The sequence below is a fragment of the Procambarus clarkii genome, chromosome 62, assembly GCF_040958095.1.
Source record: "Procambarus clarkii isolate CNS0578487 chromosome 62, FALCON_Pclarkii_2.0, whole genome shotgun sequence".
Classification (NCBI taxonomy): Eukaryota; Metazoa; Arthropoda; class Malacostraca; order Decapoda; family Cambaridae; genus Procambarus; species Procambarus clarkii.
The window spans coordinates 17,338,794-17,357,046 of record NC_091211.1 but is presented as its reverse complement, the minus strand read 5'-3'; the positions used below and the strand labels follow the sequence as shown (position 1 = coordinate 17,357,046).

The 18,253-nt window shown below is 45.5% G+C and overlaps 2 protein-coding genes across 2 annotated transcripts; one reads left to right on the top strand and one right to left on the bottom strand.

Moving 5' to 3' along the window:
• Positions 1-5,467: 5,467 nt before the first annotated feature.
• Positions 5,468-10,442, bottom strand: LOC138354214 (uncharacterized). The gene is made up of 4 exons (XM_069308097.1): positions 9,821-10,442; positions 8,374-9,526; positions 7,851-8,011; positions 5,468-7,488 (listed from the first exon to the last, which is right to left on the bottom strand). Exons 1-4 carry the CDS (start codon positions 10,036-10,038, stop codon positions 7,266-7,268), a joined length of 1,755 nt encoding a protein of 584 aa, XP_069164198.1. The 5' UTR covers positions 10,039-10,442; the 3' UTR covers positions 5,468-7,265.
• A 1,662-nt stretch (positions 10,443-12,104) lies between these two features.
• LOC123766358 (uncharacterized PPE family protein PPE21-like) lies at positions 12,105-17,471 on the top strand. Its single transcript, XM_069308484.1, has 2 exons — positions 12,105-12,906; positions 15,706-17,471. The coding sequence occupies exons 1-2, from the start codon at positions 12,105-12,107 to the stop codon at positions 17,469-17,471; spliced, it is 2,568 nt and encodes an 855-aa protein (XP_069164585.1).
• The last annotated feature ends 782 nt before the right edge of the window (positions 17,472-18,253 follow it).

The following is an 18,253-nucleotide window of genomic DNA, read 5'->3' as shown; positions in this document are numbered from 1 at the left end:
GCCTACCAGCAGGGTGCTCTACACATCACTAGGCCTACCAGCAGGGTGCTCTACACATCACTAGGCCTACCAGCAGGGGGCTCTACACATCACTAGGCCTACCAGCAGGGGCTCTACACATCACTAGGCCTACCAGCAGGGGGCTCTACACATCACTAGGCCTACCAGCAGGGGGCTCTACACATCACTAGGCCTACCAGCAGGGGGCTCTACACATCACTAGGCCTACCAGCAGGGGGCTCTACACATCACTAGGCCTACCAGCAGGGTGCTCTACACATCACTAGGCCTACCAGCAGGGGGCTCTACACATCACTAGGCCTACCAGCAGGGTGCTCTACACATCACTAGGCCTACCAGCAGGGTGCTCTACACATCACTAGGCCTACCAGCAGGGGGCTCAACACATCACTAGGCCTACCAGCAGGGGGCTCTACACATCACTAGGCCTACCAGCAGGGGGCTCTACACATCACTAGGCCTACCAGCAGGGGGCTCTACACATCACTAGGCCTACCAGCAGGGTTCTCTACACATCACTAGGCCTACCAGCAGGGTGCTCTACACATCACTAGGCCTACCAGCAGGGTGCTCTACACATCACTAGGCCTACCAGCAGGGTGCTCTACACATCACTAGGCCTACCAGCAGGGGGCTCTACACATCACTAGGCCTACCAGCAGGGGGCTCAAAGGAGCGGAACATTGGCTGCTGGACATTTGGGTCGTGTCCGACGACTTACGTTCCTCTCCACGGACCATCAAATTCACTCTTCTTTATCAGTAAATTGCTGCTACGCTGTTTGTGTGTGTGTGTGTGTGTGTGTGTGTGTGTGTGTGTGTGTGTGTGTGTGTGTGTGTGTGTGTGTGTGTGTGTGTGCGTGCGTGTGGGGGGGGGGAAGGAGGGGATGGAGCTGTGCACGCACACACAAATTGGTGTGTGTTTTTTTCACGTAAATATTTTCCGAGCACTTACATTATTTTATGTCATTGTCGCTATAGGTATCTGTGCTCGCCTCTACAGAGAGAGGCCTCTGGCATGCAAGCTTACATTGCACGAGTAAATGAAAATACCAGTGTACGTTATTTTAAGATTAAGGTTCCGGAAGGCCTGCAGGTTGACCCTGGCCACCTAGGTTCGAGTCCTTGAGGGCTCATTGCAATTAATAGTTGTAAAAATTGGCTTGGGGACCATTCAATTTTATATATATATATATATATATATATATATATATATATATATATATATATATATATATATATATATATATATATATATTAGTATATATAGTATATATATATTAGTATAGTATATTATATATATATATATATATATATATATATATATATATATATATATATATATATATATATATATAATCGGTGGTGAAGTGGTTATGATACTGCATACGCCAAGGGGATAAGCCCCTGCTAATTGAGGTTCGAACCCTGGTCAGATCATAAAGTATTTAGAGACCAACAGGCATCCTGTCCCCTCAACTCTGGGAACCAAAACAGTGAGAATGTTAACGGCGTGCCTAAATGTATGAGAAGTATGTTGACCAGACCACACACTAGAAGGTGAAGGGACGACGACGTTTCGGTCCGTCCTGGACCATTCTCAAGCCGTTTGTGAATTCTTCAGCCACGTTATTGTGACTCATCGCCTGTATATGAGAAGTATGACTTAGCGCAGCCATCACAAGAGCGGGGTGAAGGAGGAGCATCACCCTGCTGGGTCTGGACCTTCTGGAGGAGCAGGAGCAGCAGGAGGAAGGGGAATGAGATAAAGGAGTCACGCCTCAAGACTGATTCATCTCCGTTGATCTCGTCGACAACTGGCCGTCGTTCCTCCCCATTGTCCCACTTTGCTCACCCACTTTGCTAACCACTGTGAGGTTCCCACAGAACTACTTTGTTTCCCACTCTAGCCTCACCCTTCTATACTGATACTCTCATATACCTGTCTTATCAACATTTCACATGTGTACATTTTCACCAATCATGTGATACAGTATGCCGGTATAGTTACGGCGTACTGAACGAAGCGTTGCGAAACTATCGGTAGTGAGAGATCAAATGTAGGGCATCGGTGTACGAAGAGGAACTAATGTAAATGAGAGATAAAAGAGCGATTACCCTGCCACCCTCTACACCCACCTCCCCGGGGATTACTGCCCCTCTCTCACCAGTCACTCCTCAACCTTTATCGCTTCCCTCTCCACTCCTCTGTATATATATATATATATATATATATATATATATATATATATATATATATATATATATATATATATCTATATATCTATATATCTATATATATATATATATATATATATATATATATATATATATATATATATATATATATATATATATGTCGTACCTAGTAGCCAGAACGCACTTCTCAGCCTACTATGCAAGGCCCGATTTGCCTAATAAGCCAAGTTTTCACGAATTAATTGTTTTTCGACTACCTAACCTACCTAACCTAACCTAACTTTTTCGGCTACCTAACCTAACCTAACCTATAAAGATAGGTTAGGTTAGGTTAGGTAGGGTTGGTTAGGTTCGGTCATATATCTACGTTAATTTTAACTCCAATAAAAAAAATTGACCTCATACATAATGAAATGGGTAGCTCTATCATTTCATAAGAAAAAAATTTGAGAAAATACATTAATTCATGAAAACTTAGCTTATTAGGCAAATTGGGCCTTGCATAGTAGGCTGAGAAGTGCGTTCTGGCTACTAGGTACGACATATATATATATATATATATATATATATATATATATATATATATATATATATATAGATATATATATATAGATATATATATATATATATATATATATATATATATATATATATATTACAGTGTCAGACCACGAAGGAAGAATTGAAACAGGAAATTTCCTTAAGTACTTTCGTATATTAAATACATCTTCAGAAGGTCCTTCTGAAGATGTATTTAATATACGAAAGTACTTAAGGAAATTTCCTGTTTCATTTTTCCTCCGTGGTCTGACATTGTCACATTCTTAATCACGTGTTTATTTTCGTGATATACACACATATATATATATATATATATATATATATATATATATATATATATATATATATATATATATATATATATATATGTCGTACCTAGTAGCCAGAACGCACTTTTCAGCCTACTATGCAAGGCCCGATTTGCTTAATAAGCCAAGTTTTCATGAATTAATGTTTTTTCGACTACCTAACCTACCTAACCTAACCTAACCTAACTTTTTCGGCTACCTAACCGAACCTAACCTATAAAGATTGATTAGGTTAGGTTAGGTAGGGTTGGTTAGGTTCGGTCATATATCTACGTTAATTTTAACTCCAATAAAAAAAATTGACCTCATATATAATGAAATGGGGAGCTTTATCATTTCATAAGAAAAAAATTAGATAAAATTTATTAATTCAGGAAAACTTGGCTTATTAGGCAAATCGGGCCATGTATAGTAGGCTGAGAAGTGCGTTCTGGCTACTAGGTACGACATATATATATATATATATATATATATATATGTCGTACCTAATAGCCAGAACGCACTTCTCAGCCTACTATTCAAGGCCCGATTTGCCTAATAAGCCAAGTTTTCAAGAATTAATGTTTTTTCGTCTACCTAACCTACCTAACCTAACCTAACCTAGCTTTTTTTGGCTACCTAACCTAACCTTACCTATAAATTTAGGTTAGGTTAGGTTAGGTAGGGTTGGTTAGGTTCGGTCATATATCTACGTTAATTTTAACTCCAATAAAAAAAAATTGACCTCATACATAGAGAAAAGGGTTGCTTTATCATTTCATAAGAAAAAAACTATAGTAAATATATTAATTCAGGAAAACTTGGCTTATTAGGCAAATCGGGCCTTGAATAGTAGGCTGAGTAGAGAGTTCTGGCTACTAGGTACGACATATATATATATATATATATATATATATATATATATATATAGAGAGAGAGAGAGAGAGAGAGAGAGAGAGAGAGAGAGAGAGAGAGAGAGAGACAGAGAGAGAAGGGAAGGGGATTATCAGGGGAAAGCACCAAGCCATTACGACTATATTGCACTGGGAATGGGTCGGGATAAGGCTTTGGGATTGGACAGAGGGGGAAAGGAATGGTGCCCAACCACTAGGACGGTCGGGGATTGAACGCCGACCTGCATGAAGCGAGACCGGCGCTCTACCGTGCAGCCCAAGTGGTTAGGTAGGGAGAGAGAGAGAGAGAGAGAGAGAGAGAGAGAGAGAGAGAGAGAGAGAGCATTCAGCGAGCACTGCAGGAATCAGATTCCCGTTTTCTTCGTTCTGTTTTGATTAATTTGTATATACATTTTAGTTACCGTTGTCGAGTACAGAAAGCTTATGCTTATTCAGTCCGCTCTAGGTCAGTACTGACCTTCCCCCAGGGTGCAACCCACAGTAGTTGCCTAACTCCACGGTAGTTATTTACTGCTAGGTGAACAGGAGTCTCAGGTCAAAAGAAAAGTTCCCCACCATTTCTGTCCCGTCCGGGTATCGAATCCGGGATCATCGATTGTGTCTCGAAAACGTAGACAATTGTACTACAGGACCCAAGGTCATGGTTTTAGATGTAAATAATTGACAAATACACACTGACGCTTAAATATTTATTTTTGTATTGATAGTTTATTTTTGAAAATCAGCATTAATTTATAATATTAGGGAGTTTAGCCTCGTTACCAAGTTAGTGTTGAACATGTGTGTGTGTGTGTGTGTGTGTGCGTGTGTGCGTGTGCGTGTGTGCGTGCGTGTGTGCGTGTGCGTGTGTGTGTGTTGTGTGTGTGTGTCCAAGGATGGGGGCATTCTTCCATATACAGTATATCATTGAACTCATCTCTACCATAACCGACAGACCTGTAGCCCTTACCCTGCGGTTACCTTTGAGATGATTTCGGGGCTTAGCGTCCCCGCGGCCCGGTCCACGACCAGGCCTCCTGGTTGTTGGACTGGTCAAACAATTTCCTTATTGACAAGTAGTTTTAAATGGCGGTAATAGTTGAATGTCTTCACAACTTTCGAATGGAAAACAAGATATAGTCAATGGAAACACAAACCGTAACTGTCTCTTATTTTCCGCTTGTTACAACTTGTAATAAAGTTGTTACATCTTGGCTTAACGTGTTTATGACGTATTAGAACGTTGTTACAACTTGCTATATTGGTTGTTATAACTGGTTAGGAGGTGTTAAAACTTTTTCGAACGTTGTACCAACGTCGTAGTTTCGGTGTGTGTTTGGCGGGATTACACGTGTAAACTGTTAAGAATTCAGAGATAATTCGTCAAATGGCCACTGTGCTAGGCCTCAATTAAGCTTTGTAGATAAAGGAGTTATAAAATAAAATCAAACAATGATATTTATTCTACTTTAGAAAATTTAAAATCGTTAAGTCATACAAAAAAATCAACTAGTTTTTTTAGTTGTTATAATATAAAGATGGCGTAATGTACATGCTGATCTTGTTAATGAAGTATTGTTGTACAAAACTGTTCAGAGTTAATCATAGTTTACCCTTGAAATAGCAAATGTAACGAAGCCATTGAGATTCAATAATAAAATCAGGAAAATTATTCTCTGGCTTCCTAATTAACGTGTAATAGGCTATTTTTGCCAATTTCCTCTATAATACCTGGTTACTAAAGGAGAACCATTTTACCTGCGTACCTACAGTGAGTATTAAACCAGTGAGGAGAGGCCAGAGAATCATCTTCCTCAATTCCTTACAGAACCTCAAGGTCAAGTATTGGGGGTTTAGAAACCAGACGCCATCCTGGGTCAGTTTACACATGCCATAAACTGAACGGAAAGCCTCGTGTTCAGACGAGTCCCCCGTCAAGCACTGCTGGGTGCTCTGCTAAGATAACTGTTGGCAACCTGCTCATGTCACTGCTGAAAGCCACCTGTTGTTACTGCTGGGAGCTGGTTGATATCACAGTTGGCTGCCTGCTAAGCTTAGTCCGTTTTATGATCTAGACTGCTAGAAAACGCAACAGCTGGAAGGTAACGAAATTCATTGCTTGGGCCTCGTTTGCTTGCTGATTATGCAGTCTTACTCCTGGTAATCCCCGAACTTTTAAGTTAATTCCGGGAGGTGAATGGGGCTCTCAACATGACTGTTCCGTGGTGCTGTTACTGGCCAGAACTGTGCTATGGTTCACTCACGAAGGGCAGTGTGGCTGAGCTTATATTTACAAGGTCTCCAAAAGGAGCAGGAGAGATAAAAAAGGGGTTCAATTATTCAATCTGCAAGTGATTACCGAATAGTGGTGAGGATATCGAGTTTGGGAAAGAGGCTTCCGTTTGGTAATTTATAGATCTTGCCTGCTAGCTAATCGTTTCCCATCACCAAGTAACTTAGGAGATTTAGAGTCTACACGCGACTCATTTGTATTATGCAAAATAATATGTGGTTTTCGGATTGGTTTTCACCTTGGGTGAGTGATCTGAGTGTTATTATTATACTCAAGAGAAGTGAAGGTGATTTAATTTAAGGTGAAAGTCAGTTAAGTACGATTTTATACAAAAACTGAATTTTGCTATAATTATGTAGCTGTTAAGCAATAAACATGTAAGAGGATTACCACGTTGGGTTGAGAGAAGATTAGGAAGCAGACAGAGACTCGTACAACACCTGGACGCACTTATCACTCTCCTGCCTCACACCAACACCACAATAGTACGCCGGTAAACAAGGCAAATAATGAACACTTTAATGGCTTGTTTCTGCGTCCACTGTCGCTCGCATAAAATCATTTGCGTACATAAAAACTGGAATTTGAAAGCCAATTAGCAAGCATTATCACTTACATTGGTCAAGTTGTTGTTAATGATACGATTCAGTTCCAGGGTAATTTATTTTTTACTTTTGAATTTCCAGCTACATCTTGCTGCCATTAAGCATCAATAGCACTTTCTTTAGACTAAGCATTAACTTCACAAGATTTCTCAAATTTATTCATCTAGACGTCTACTATTTTCGTAACATTTTCCCAACCTCGTCTGCTCAATAGTTCTATGCCTACCCCATTTATTTCTCTTTCATAAGAGACGGGCACAGAGGACTCAGGGGCTGTGGCACACCGACATATCCCAGCACTTGTTCACAATACCCGCACTATTCTATGTAGAGTTTCTGCCATTATCATCTTTCTGAAGCTGCTACAGCCAGCACAGTGCTTATTGGGACGCCTAGAGTTGTATAGGTCAGAGATAAAGCTTTTTGATGAGGGCGGTGTGGACGGGCTTGGCAGAGGGGGCGTGGGCCATGCCGTAGGTGGTCCGGAGACGCATGTGGTCTGGGTACTGGTCCTGGCCATACCCGGCGCGGTTGCAGAAGGGGGAGCTGAGGGTGTTGATGGGCCAGTACCTGGGCGGGTCGTGGCGCGCTCGTAGCCTCGCGTTGTACCGCTCACTTTGACGTATGTACCTGTAGGGTAGATGAAAGAATTGGCGCGCGTCAGTAGATACAACAATAATCATTAAATCCCTATGTTGTATAGGATAATTTAAGGTCTGAAGGAACACTCTTTAAGCTATAGGAAGATTTATTCAGAGTCTAGGGGAAAAATGACCTTAGGATTTCTGACGCTGGGCATAAATCCTTGAAAAATACTAAATATATTAAATTGGTTTATGGATACTCCAGACACGAGGGCATATAGGGCTCGGTTGGGTCTTTAAAACAAATTTGAGTGAATATTTTAGTAGCTACATTGAGGAAAGACTTGAGAATGAGGTGAAGAAACATAACAATAACAAATGACGTAGCCGGGCGCTGGCGCCACCCACTTTGGCTTGTTGACAGTGGTGCCGGGGTGGACCTTGCCGGCCTTGAAGGCGGGCTTGTAGTCTGAGGGTCCCTTGAACTTCCTGGGCGGCTCCTCCATGGCCCTGACCTCACACGCCAGGCAGTTCCTCGACCTTAGGTGACCTGGGTGGTTGTGCCGCACCTGTCAGGGTCACAGACACAAGGCGCTCAGGTCACTAGTATTTTGTTGATAAAGGTGAGCGAGGAACTAGACACACTGGTCATTTAAAACGCTTGCTGCTGATAGATGCAAAATATATATAATGTAGTTATAAAGGAAATGTTAATGTACCAAGATCAGTTTGAGTGGCGCAGAAGTTGCCATAAACGTTTAACCAATAACTTCTCCAGCTCGTGATTGCAACAGAATGCTAAATGAAATAAATTGTTACAATTAGATAGTGTTAATGTGACGTGTATATAGGTTCATGATGTTGAGATATCGTTGAGTGCACCGGGTGCTATACAGGTCACCCGGTCACCCGTGCCAGCTTGTCTGTGTACCTTTGCCTCACGCGGGGAACCTCCGCTACCGTCGTCTTCACAACGTTTAACGAGCGCTTCTGTAGCCACCTCCTCCGTCTGTGTTGCTGCCACGGCTTGACGCTTCTCCCCCGTCATGCTTCTGTACGTGTGGATCCCTCGCCCCGTGTCCCGCAGGGGAACGGTGTGGAACACTGAGTCCATTGTTTCCATAATTGCCAGAGGATCCCGAAGATGGGGCCCCAATTGTTTCTTTTCTCTGGGACTTTGCGGTTTAGATTCCTTCCTGGAATCCTGAGTCTCCGCGCCACCGCTGGACTCCTTAGAGGACTTAGGAGTATGTTTTCCCAAGCTCGGTGAAGCTATTCTGGACTTGGGTTTTGATTTGGGACTTTCTTGTGCTAATCTCTGGGAATCCATAGATATTCTGCGGCTACTGTTTTTGCTCTCTGGAGTGGCACTTCCTGTCTTGAGGGGCACCTTGACGCTAGACTTGCCTGAACTGACCCTGGAGCCAACAGACGGCAGACTGGCGGGAGAGTCTCGTGATTTTGGAGTGCCATAACCAGATTCCGGCTCGGAGACTTTCTTGCGTGAGGGTGCCACTCCAGACTTAATCTCTTGGCTCATCTCGAGGCATTCTAACTTCGACGCGAGTTCACGAGTGTCTGGCCCATCGTTCCAGGCCGTCTTGGGGATGTGAACGCCAGAGTCCACAGAACTCACGGACCGTGGTGTCAGAGGGTCACGTGACTTAGTCTTCTTCAAAGAGACGACCTCGATGGCTTCGTCCTCTTCCTCCTCCATGATGTCGTTCTCCTTCAGATCCCACTTTAAGGCAAATTCAATCTCGGGAACTTTCCGGATGATTTTGGAAGTTTTTGGTCGTTTTGGTAATAATGGCGCCTTCGCGGATGGTGCAGGCGAGGGCGCGGTATTAGGCCGAAGAACGACGTATTTAGTACAGTTGGTTGGTGCTGGGTGGTCCACTAAGCGGATGGCCAGAGCTCGAGACCCTGTCAGCTCCACCAGCTCCTCCTCCGGCCGACGAGGAAGCAAAGCATCCTCAACGGTGTCCGGTGGCAGGTTGGCCACCTCCTTCAGAATCCTTTCGTGACTTGTCGTCGACACCGTAGAGCTGCGTGACCCAGCTGCCGACGGCTTGCGAGAACTTCTGGGGGGGGGGGGGGAACAAAGACCATAAACAAGCAATAAACTGTTTTGACATCACCCTGATGATGAAAGTGAATTAAATGTTTTGTTTACCCACGATAGTGTGTATTACACCTTACATGACATGAATCAAAGGGTGAATTACACCCAGATACGCTACTGGTGCTCAGGAATTAAAAATCTCAATTGAGTACCAGTTAGGTACTTATGCGATAATTGCTAATAATATCTATATATATATATATATAATTATATATGCGTATGTGTTAGAAAAATAATATATAAATGAGAGTACCTGGCAGATGACGGACTGAAGGCCTTGTTAGGTCTCCTGAAGGAGGCGGGGGTAATGGAGCCGGAGGTGATCTCGGACTCCTGCTGCTGGTGGTGGTGGTGGTGGTGGTGTGGAGCGAGATGCTCTGCGTCACTTCCCTGGGCTCCTGAGAGCAGTCTCTCCCCTGTGACGTGCAGCCTTCCACCCCCGGCACCACCACCGGCCTCCTGCAACAACATGTCCGCGTCGCGGGCCTTCACAAGATAACATATACATGAGAAACCTTAATCTAGGTGCTGACCAGACCACACACTAGAAAGTGAAGGGGCGACGACGTTTCGACTTGAGAATGGTCCTGGACCGAAACGTTGTCGTCCCTTCACTTTCTAGTGTGTGGTCTGCATATTCAGCCACGTTATTGTGTCTTATCATCTGCTTAATCTAGGCTATAAGCCCTTATATGAAACATGTATCTTTATTTGTCTAATTTTGTACTGGCTATAATCTAATAATCACCTTTAGGCAAATCAATTCCGCGTAAGCAATGTTAATTCAGTTATTTTTCAAGGAAAACAAAGTCAGCGGTCTGACGACTACTTGATTTCTTCTGTAATGGCTGCCATAATAATTCCTTTGAGAACATTACAAATTATAACCAGAAACAAATTATATTAACTAAATTATAACTCTCTCTCTCTCTCTCTCTCTCTCTCTCTCTCTCTCTCTCTCTCTCTCTCTCTCTCTCTCTCTCTCTCTCTCTCTCTCTATATATATATATATATATATATATATATATATATATATATATATATATATATATATATATATATATATATATATAAATTCAAAACTTTAGAGTTCTGAAAGGGAATTTTCAGAACTCTAAAGGAATGTTTAGTACAGTAAAAGAGAATTCACAGACAAAACTCACAGTAGACAAGATTCACAACAGTAAAGGAAAATTCTAATCCGTAAAACAAAATATCGTAAAGAGAAAGTAAGATAGTAAAGTAAGAGAGGAGGAGGAGGCATTAGGACTCACAGCCTCATCCTGGGAGTGGTGGGTTGTGGCGGCGGCCGGTGGTGGTGGTGGTGGCTGGTCGCCGGCCCGAGTAACTCCCTCCTGAACATTGGGATCTGTACCGGACACAATACTCATATTACCTATTACACCAAAGTCAGTCTACCCCTCCCAAATGTACCGGATCGGGGCCAATATAACTAAGGTCTCAGGGAACAATGCTGGAACCATTTACTAGATTAGGGGACAATTTATTACTATAATTTCTTTGAGGAGAGAAATTGCCTCAGTCTCCCCTGTTCCAGATAAGAAAGTGGTGCAGTTTCTTTAGAATAACGCAGCCTAATATTCCTTTAGATGTCATCTGTATAGGGGTTTGTGGAGACAATGAAACCTAATATTGCAAATCTGTAGGTGCAGGATGATATTACATTGCTTCTAGAAATTTCTAACCCTTTTCCCAAGGAAATAGTCAAATAATAATTGTTTAAACTTTGTGAATTAATACCATTGTGGTGGGTAAGGACAGATGGCTTGGAGAAATGAATAGGGTTTTGGCAAATGTATGAAACTCTGACTCTCTCCAGTACTTACAGGGTTCCCCTTGGGTCACTCCTGGCCAGTGTTGGCACCTGTATGGTTCCTTGGCTCTCTCCTGGCCAGTGTTGGCACCTGTATGGTCCCCTGGCCAGTGTTGGCACCAGTAATGTTGTCAACACTAACGTGACACCCAACATGGCCACCCAGCAGTGCTAGAATAGGACACCCAACATGGCCACCCAGCAGTGCTAGAGTAGGACACCCAACATGGCCACCCAGCAGTGCTAGAGTAGGACACCCAACATGGCCACCCAGCAGTGCTAGAGCAGGAGACCCAACATGGCGTCTTGCCTGTATCGTGACTCGCGGGACCAGAGAGCTAAAGTATGAAACTAAGACTCCTTTATACACTCGCTATTCTAAAATGGTTTCCCCAGAACCTTTAATGACATTCCTTCAGGAATACCATAAGGCTGATATAATGTGTAAAGTTAAATATACAAGTAGATATTTTGTGTTAATAAGATTATATACCCCTCCCCTGTCTTATATTATAAAAAGCCCCTGATATATGTGACCTACTTGAGTTATAGCAGCCTCATCCCACATACACCTATGTGCCCCCAGGGTGGTGGCTATATGTGCATATATTAAGATATATTAAGTAAATTAATAGCTTGCTGGAGCACTGATAACCAGTGACTTACCTGAGAACTTGATGAAGGGTCAAGACATACCTGTATCATGAGCGAGGGCCCCAAACCTACCTGTATCATGAGCGAGGGCCCCAAACCTACCTGTATCATGAGCCAGGGCTCCAAACCTACCTGTATCATGAACGAAGGCCCCAAACCTACCTGTATCATGAGCGAGGGCCCCAAACCTACCTGTATCATGAGCGAGGGCCCCAAACCTACCTGTATCATGAGCGAGGGCTCCAAACCTACCTGTATCATGAGCGAGGGCTCCAAACCTACCTGTATCATGAGCGAGGGCCCCAAACCTACCTGTATCATGAGCGAGGGCTCCAAACCTACCTGTATCATGAGCGAGGGCCCCAAACCTACCTGTATCATGAGCGAGGGCCCCAAACCTACCTGTATCATGAGCGAGGGCTCCAAACCTACCTGTATCATGAGCGAGGGCTCCAAACCTACCTGTATCATGAGCGAGGGCCCCCAACCTACCTGTATCATGAGCGAGGGCTCCAAACCTACCTGTATCATGAGCGAGGGCCCCAAACCTACCTGTATCATGAGCGAGGGCTCCAAACCTACCTGTATCATGAGCGAGGGCCCCAAACCTACCTGTATCATGAGCGAGGGCCCCAAACCTACCTGTATCATGAGCGAGGGCCCCAAACCTACCTGTATCATGAGCGAGGGCCCCAAACCTACCTGTATCATGAGCGAGGGCCCCAAACCTACCTGTATCATGAGCGAGGGCCCCAAACCTACCTATGGCCTGCGTGAGGGGCCCCCATGGAGAGGCGTGTGTGCGGGGTACTCCAGGCAGGAGGTGTCCTCGGTCATCAGCGATGACCTTGGTGGGTCCCCGGCGTTGTCTGGGGCGCTCTGGGAACGTCCGCCCCACCTCCCAGTTGCCCAACCGTGCCGGCTTGTACCCCACCTCATACTGCAACACACACAACACTTGTTACTCACACCTCATAACCAGAGCTTCCTCACACGTCACTCATATGGTTACTAATGTCATCCAGGCCTCCTCTTGTGTTCTAGCAACATATGATGTTATTCTCCTATGGCTATCACCCGTCAAGCCTTGCTTCCTTCGTAGGTACATTGATGACCAGACTACACACTTGAAGGTGAAGGGACGACGACGTTTCGGTCCGTCCTGGACCATTCTCAAGTCGATTGTGAGAATCGGCTTGAGAATGGTCCAGGACGGACCGAAACGTCGTCATCGTCCCTTCACCTTCTAGTGTGTGGTCTGGTTAACATGCTTTAGCCACGTTATTGTGACTCATCGCTTGCATAGGTACACTTTACCTTAGGTTAGTAGGCCTCTCTACTATATAGGTGGAGGTCCATGCAACACAGGTGGGGGTCCATGCAACACAGGTGGGGGTCCATGCAACACAGGTGGAGGTCCATGCAACACAGGTGGGGGTCCATGCAACACAGGTGGGGGTCCATGCAACACAGGTGGGGGTCCATGCAACATAGGTGGGGGTCCATGCAACACAGGTGGGGGTCCATGCAACACAGGTGGGGGTCCATGCAACACAGGTGGGGGTCCATGCAACACAGGTGGGGGTCCATGCAACACAGGTGGAGGTCCATGCAACACAGGTGGGGGTCCATGCAACACAGGAGGGGGTCCATGCAACACAGGTGGGGGTCCATGCAACACAGGTGGGGGTCCATGCAACATAGGTGGGGGTCCATGCAACACAGGTGGGGGTCCATGCAACACAGGTGGAGGTCCATGCAACACAGGTGGAGGTCCATGCAACACAGGTGAAGGTCCATGCAACACAGGTGGGGGTCCATGCAACACAGGTGGGGGTCCATGCAACACAGGTGGGGGTCCATGCAACATAGGTGGGGGTCCATGCAACACAGGTGGAGGTCCATGCAACACAGGTGGGGGTCCATGCAACACAGGAGGGGGTCCATGCAACACAGGTGGGGGTCCATGCAACATAGGTGGGGGTCCATGCAACACAGGTGGGGGTCCATGCAACACAGGTGGAGGTCCATGCAACACAGGTGGAGGTCCATGCAACACAGGTGAAGGTCCATGCAACACAGGTGGGGGTCCATGCAACACAGGTGGGGGTCCATGCAACACAGGTGGGGGTCCATGCAACATAGGTGGGGGTCCATGCAACACAGGTGGAGGTCCATGCAACACAGGTGGGGGTCCATGCAACACAGGAGGGGGTCCATGCAACACAGGTGGGGGGTCCATGCAACACAGGTGGTGGTTCATGCAACACAGGTGGAGGTCCATGCAACACAGGTGGGGGTCCATGCAACACAGGTGGGGGTCCATGCAACACAGGTGGAGGTCCATGCAACACAGGTGAAGGTCCATGCAACACAGGTGGGGGTCCATGCAACACAGGTGGGGGTCCATGCAACACAGGTGGGGGTCCATGCAACATAGGTGGGGGTCCATGCAACACAGGTGGAGGTCCATGCAACACAGGTGGGGGTCCATGCAACACAGGAGGGGGTCCATGCAACACAGGTGGGGGTCCATGCAACACAGGTGGTGGTTCATGCAACACAGGTGGAGGTCCATGCAACACAGGTGGGGGTCCATGCAACACAGGTGGGGGTCCATGCAACACAGGTGGAGGTCCATGCAACACAGGTGGGGGTCCATGCAACACAGGTGGGGGTCCATGCAACATAGGTGGAGGTCCATGCAACATAGGTGGAGGTCCATGCAACATAGGTGGGGGTCCATGCAACACGGCATAAACCATTTCTAATATTTCTAATATTAATAAAACTTCCATATATACTCAGGCCAGGGAAGAAATATATAATATCGCTAAGAACTCTATGATCCGACCAGGATTCGAACCTGCACACCAGGGATCACCCCCCCGTGGCGTACACAGTACCACTACCACTTGACCAGTGGTTAGCCGCCGGGGCCCGAGCCGCTTGGGCCCTAGCCGCCGGGCCCCTAGCCGCCGGGCTATGCTAGTGTGGTCAACACAGTAACAAGAAAGGTATAATTAGGACCTGCGGTACACGGCGTTAACCACAGAAAAACAAGACATAATCATGACAAAATCCGACTCGGTGTTACACGAACGCCAGAATTATCCCCAAATGAGAGCTTTGTTCCTCTCTGTATGTGTAGCGACATTTCTGTAGCTCCAGCCTACATTAATGTGCTCGGGGGATATAATGTATATCCCCGAGCACATATACATTATATATACAATGTATACTTGTATGGGTTGAAGGGTAGCAGGATACAAGGACTCGAACAAAAGACAGTTGAGAAGCGTCCACTCACCAGGCCGTCTCTTAGTCCGTCTTGGACGACATGTTGACAAAAATATGTTGATTATATCAATTGTCATCCACACTTCGGTGGATATAAACATTTGATTCACCTGGGCGCTAGGAGACTCGAACCACGAACCCTACTTACACGTGGATAGAGCCGCCTCTGCCTCACACGCGTCGGGTCCGGGGCTCGAGTCTCCTAGCGCCCAGATGAATGGAATGCGGATTATGTTATTATTCTTTTTACACTGAATATCTTGAGATATTTATACACTTGTAAATTAAATATAGTGGACAATGTGATTAGTAATTTAAGGTTAAAAGTTTTGGATATGGTCACTACGAAGTTTCAAGCTTGGGATATGGTCACTACGAAGTTTCAAGCTTGGGATATGGTCACTACGAAGTTTCAAGCTTGGGATATGGTCACTACGAAGTTTCAAGCTTGGGATATGGTGTCTACGAAGTTTCAAGCTTGGGATATGGTCACTACGAAGTTTCAAGCTTGGGATATGGTGACTACGAAGTTTCAAGCTTGGGATATGGTGACTACGATGTTCCAAGCTTGGGATATGGTCACTACGATGTTCCAAGCTTGGGATATGGTGACTACGAAGTTTCAAGCTTGGGATATGGTGACTACGATGTTCCAAGCTTGGGATATGGTCACTACGATGTTCCAAGCTTGGGATATGGTGACTACGAAGTTTCAAGCTTGGGATATGGTGACTACGAAGTTTCAAGCTTGGGATATGGTGACTACGAAGTTCCAAGCTTGGGATATGGTGACTACGATGTTCCAAGCTTGGGATATGGTGACTACGATGTTCCAAGCTTGGGATATGGTGACTACGAAGTTCCAAGCTTGGGATATGGTCACTACGAAGTTTCAAGCTTGGGATATGGTGACTACGAAGTTCCAAGCTTGGGATATGGTGACTACGATGTTCCAAGCTTGGGATATGGTGACTACGATGTTCCAAGCTTGGGATATGGTGACTACGATGTTCCAAGCTTGGGATATGGTCACTACGAAGTTTCAAGCTTGGGATATGGTGACTACGAAGTTCCAAGCTTGGGATATGGTGACTACGAAGTTCCAAGCTTGGGATATGGTGACTACGATGTTCCAAGCTTGGGATATGGTGACTACGAAGTTCCAAGCTTGGGATATGGTGACTACGAAGTTCCAAGCTTGGGATATGGTGACTACGAAGTTCCAAGCTTGGGATATGGTGACTACGATGTTCCAAGCTTGGGATATGGTGACTACGAAGTTTCAAGCTTGGGATATGGTGACTACGATGTTCCAAGCTTGGGATATGGTGACTACGAAGTTCCAAGCTTGGGATATGGTGACTACGATGTTCCAAGCTTGGGATATGGTGACTACGAAGTTTCAAGCTTGGGATATGGTGACTACGATGTTTCAAGCTTGGGATATGGTGACTACGATGTTCCAAGCTTGGGATATGGTGACTACGAAGTTTCAAGCTTGGGATATGGTGACTACGAAGTTCCAAGCTTGGGATATGGTGACTACGAAGTTTCAAGCTTGGGATATGGTGACTACGATGTTCCAAGCTTGGGATATGGTGACTACGAAGTTCCAAGCTTGGGATATGGTGACTACGATGTTCCAAGCTTGGGATATGGTGACTACGAAGTTTCAAGCTTGGGATATGGTGACTACGATGTTTCAAGCTTGGGATATGGTGACTACGATGTTCCAAGCTTGGGATATGGTGACTACGAAGTTTCAAGCTTGGGATATGGTGACTACGAAGTTCCAAGCTTGGGATATGGTGACTACGAAGTTTCAAGCTTGGGATATGGTGACTACGATGTTCCAAGCTTGGGATATGGTGACTACGAAGTTTCAAGCTTGGGATATGGTGACTACGAAGTTCCAAGCTTGGGATATGGTGACTACGAAGTTCCAAGCTTGGGATATGGTGACTACGATGTTCCAAGCTTGGGATATGGTGACTACGATGTTCCAAGCTTGGGATATGGTGACTACGATGTTCCAAGCTTGGGATATGGTGACTACGATGTTCCAAGCTTGGGATATGGTTTATTACCAACTCATTATGAAGTGAGTTTTGTATAGTTGGCCCTGAAGGTTGTTGTGGTTGGTGGAAGGTCTCGTCTCAGTAATGGTCTCCTGTGTCACCACTCTCGCTGGCATGCAATGTTGACTCTCACCTTGCACCTCACCTCTGACCTTTCACCTCACCTCTGACCTTTCACCTCACCTCTGACCTTTCACCTCACCTCTGACCTTTCACCTCACCTCTGACCTTTCACGTGACCTCTGACCTTTCACGTGACCTCTGACCTTTCACGTGACCTCTGACCTTTCACGTGACCTCTGACCTTTCACGTGACCTGTGACCTTTCACGTGACCTCTGACCTTTCACGTGACCTCTGACCTTTCACCTCACCTCTGACCTTTCACGTGACCTGTGACCTTTCACGTGACCTGTGACCTTTCACGTGACATCTGACCTTTCACGTGACCTCTGACCTTTCACGTGACATCTGACCTTTCACCTCACCTCTGACCTTTCACGTGACCTCTGGCCTTTCACGTGACCTCTGACCTTTCACCTCACCTCTGACCTTTCACGTGACCTCTGTGGGATGTGCACGAAATTGGCAACATTCTCAGACAATAAACAAACCCTATGTTAAAAATACATTCATGTAGAGGGGATAATATTATGGCAGTGTAGCGGGATTGAACTCGGGATTCTGGACTCCCCAGCACCATACACACTACCCACTCTACCATGATGGGCTGAAAGCATCTCAATCAGTAGACCTTCTGGTTGAAATGCTTTTTAGCACATCATGGTATAGTGGGGAGAGCGTGTGTCTGGGGAGTCCAG

What these genes read in the sequence shown, in the direction of transcription:
- LOC138354214 (XM_069308097.1), bottom strand. Translation starts at nt 10,038, where the DNA reads ATGTTGTTGCAGGAGGCCGGTGGTGGTGCCGGGGGTGGAAGGCTGCAC. An exon ending in GTTCCCCGCGTGAGGCAAAG is followed by an intron (nt 8,012 to 8,373) that starts GTACACAGACAA and finishes TGACCCTGACAG; the next exon opens with GTGCGGCACAACCACCCAGG. An exon ending in ACCACTGTCAACAAGCCAAA is followed by an intron (nt 7,489 to 7,850) that starts GTGGGTGGCGCC and finishes TCTACCCTACAG; the next exon opens with GTACATACGTCAAAGTGAGC.
- LOC123766358 (XM_069308484.1), top strand. Translation starts at nt 12,105, where the DNA reads ATGAGCGAGGGCCCCAAACCTACCTGTATCATGAGCGAGGGCCCCAAA. An exon ending in GGTCATCAGCGATGACCTTG is followed by an intron (nt 12,907 to 15,705) that starts GTGGGTCCCCGG and finishes GTCACTACGAAG; the next exon opens with TTTCAAGCTTGGGATATGGT.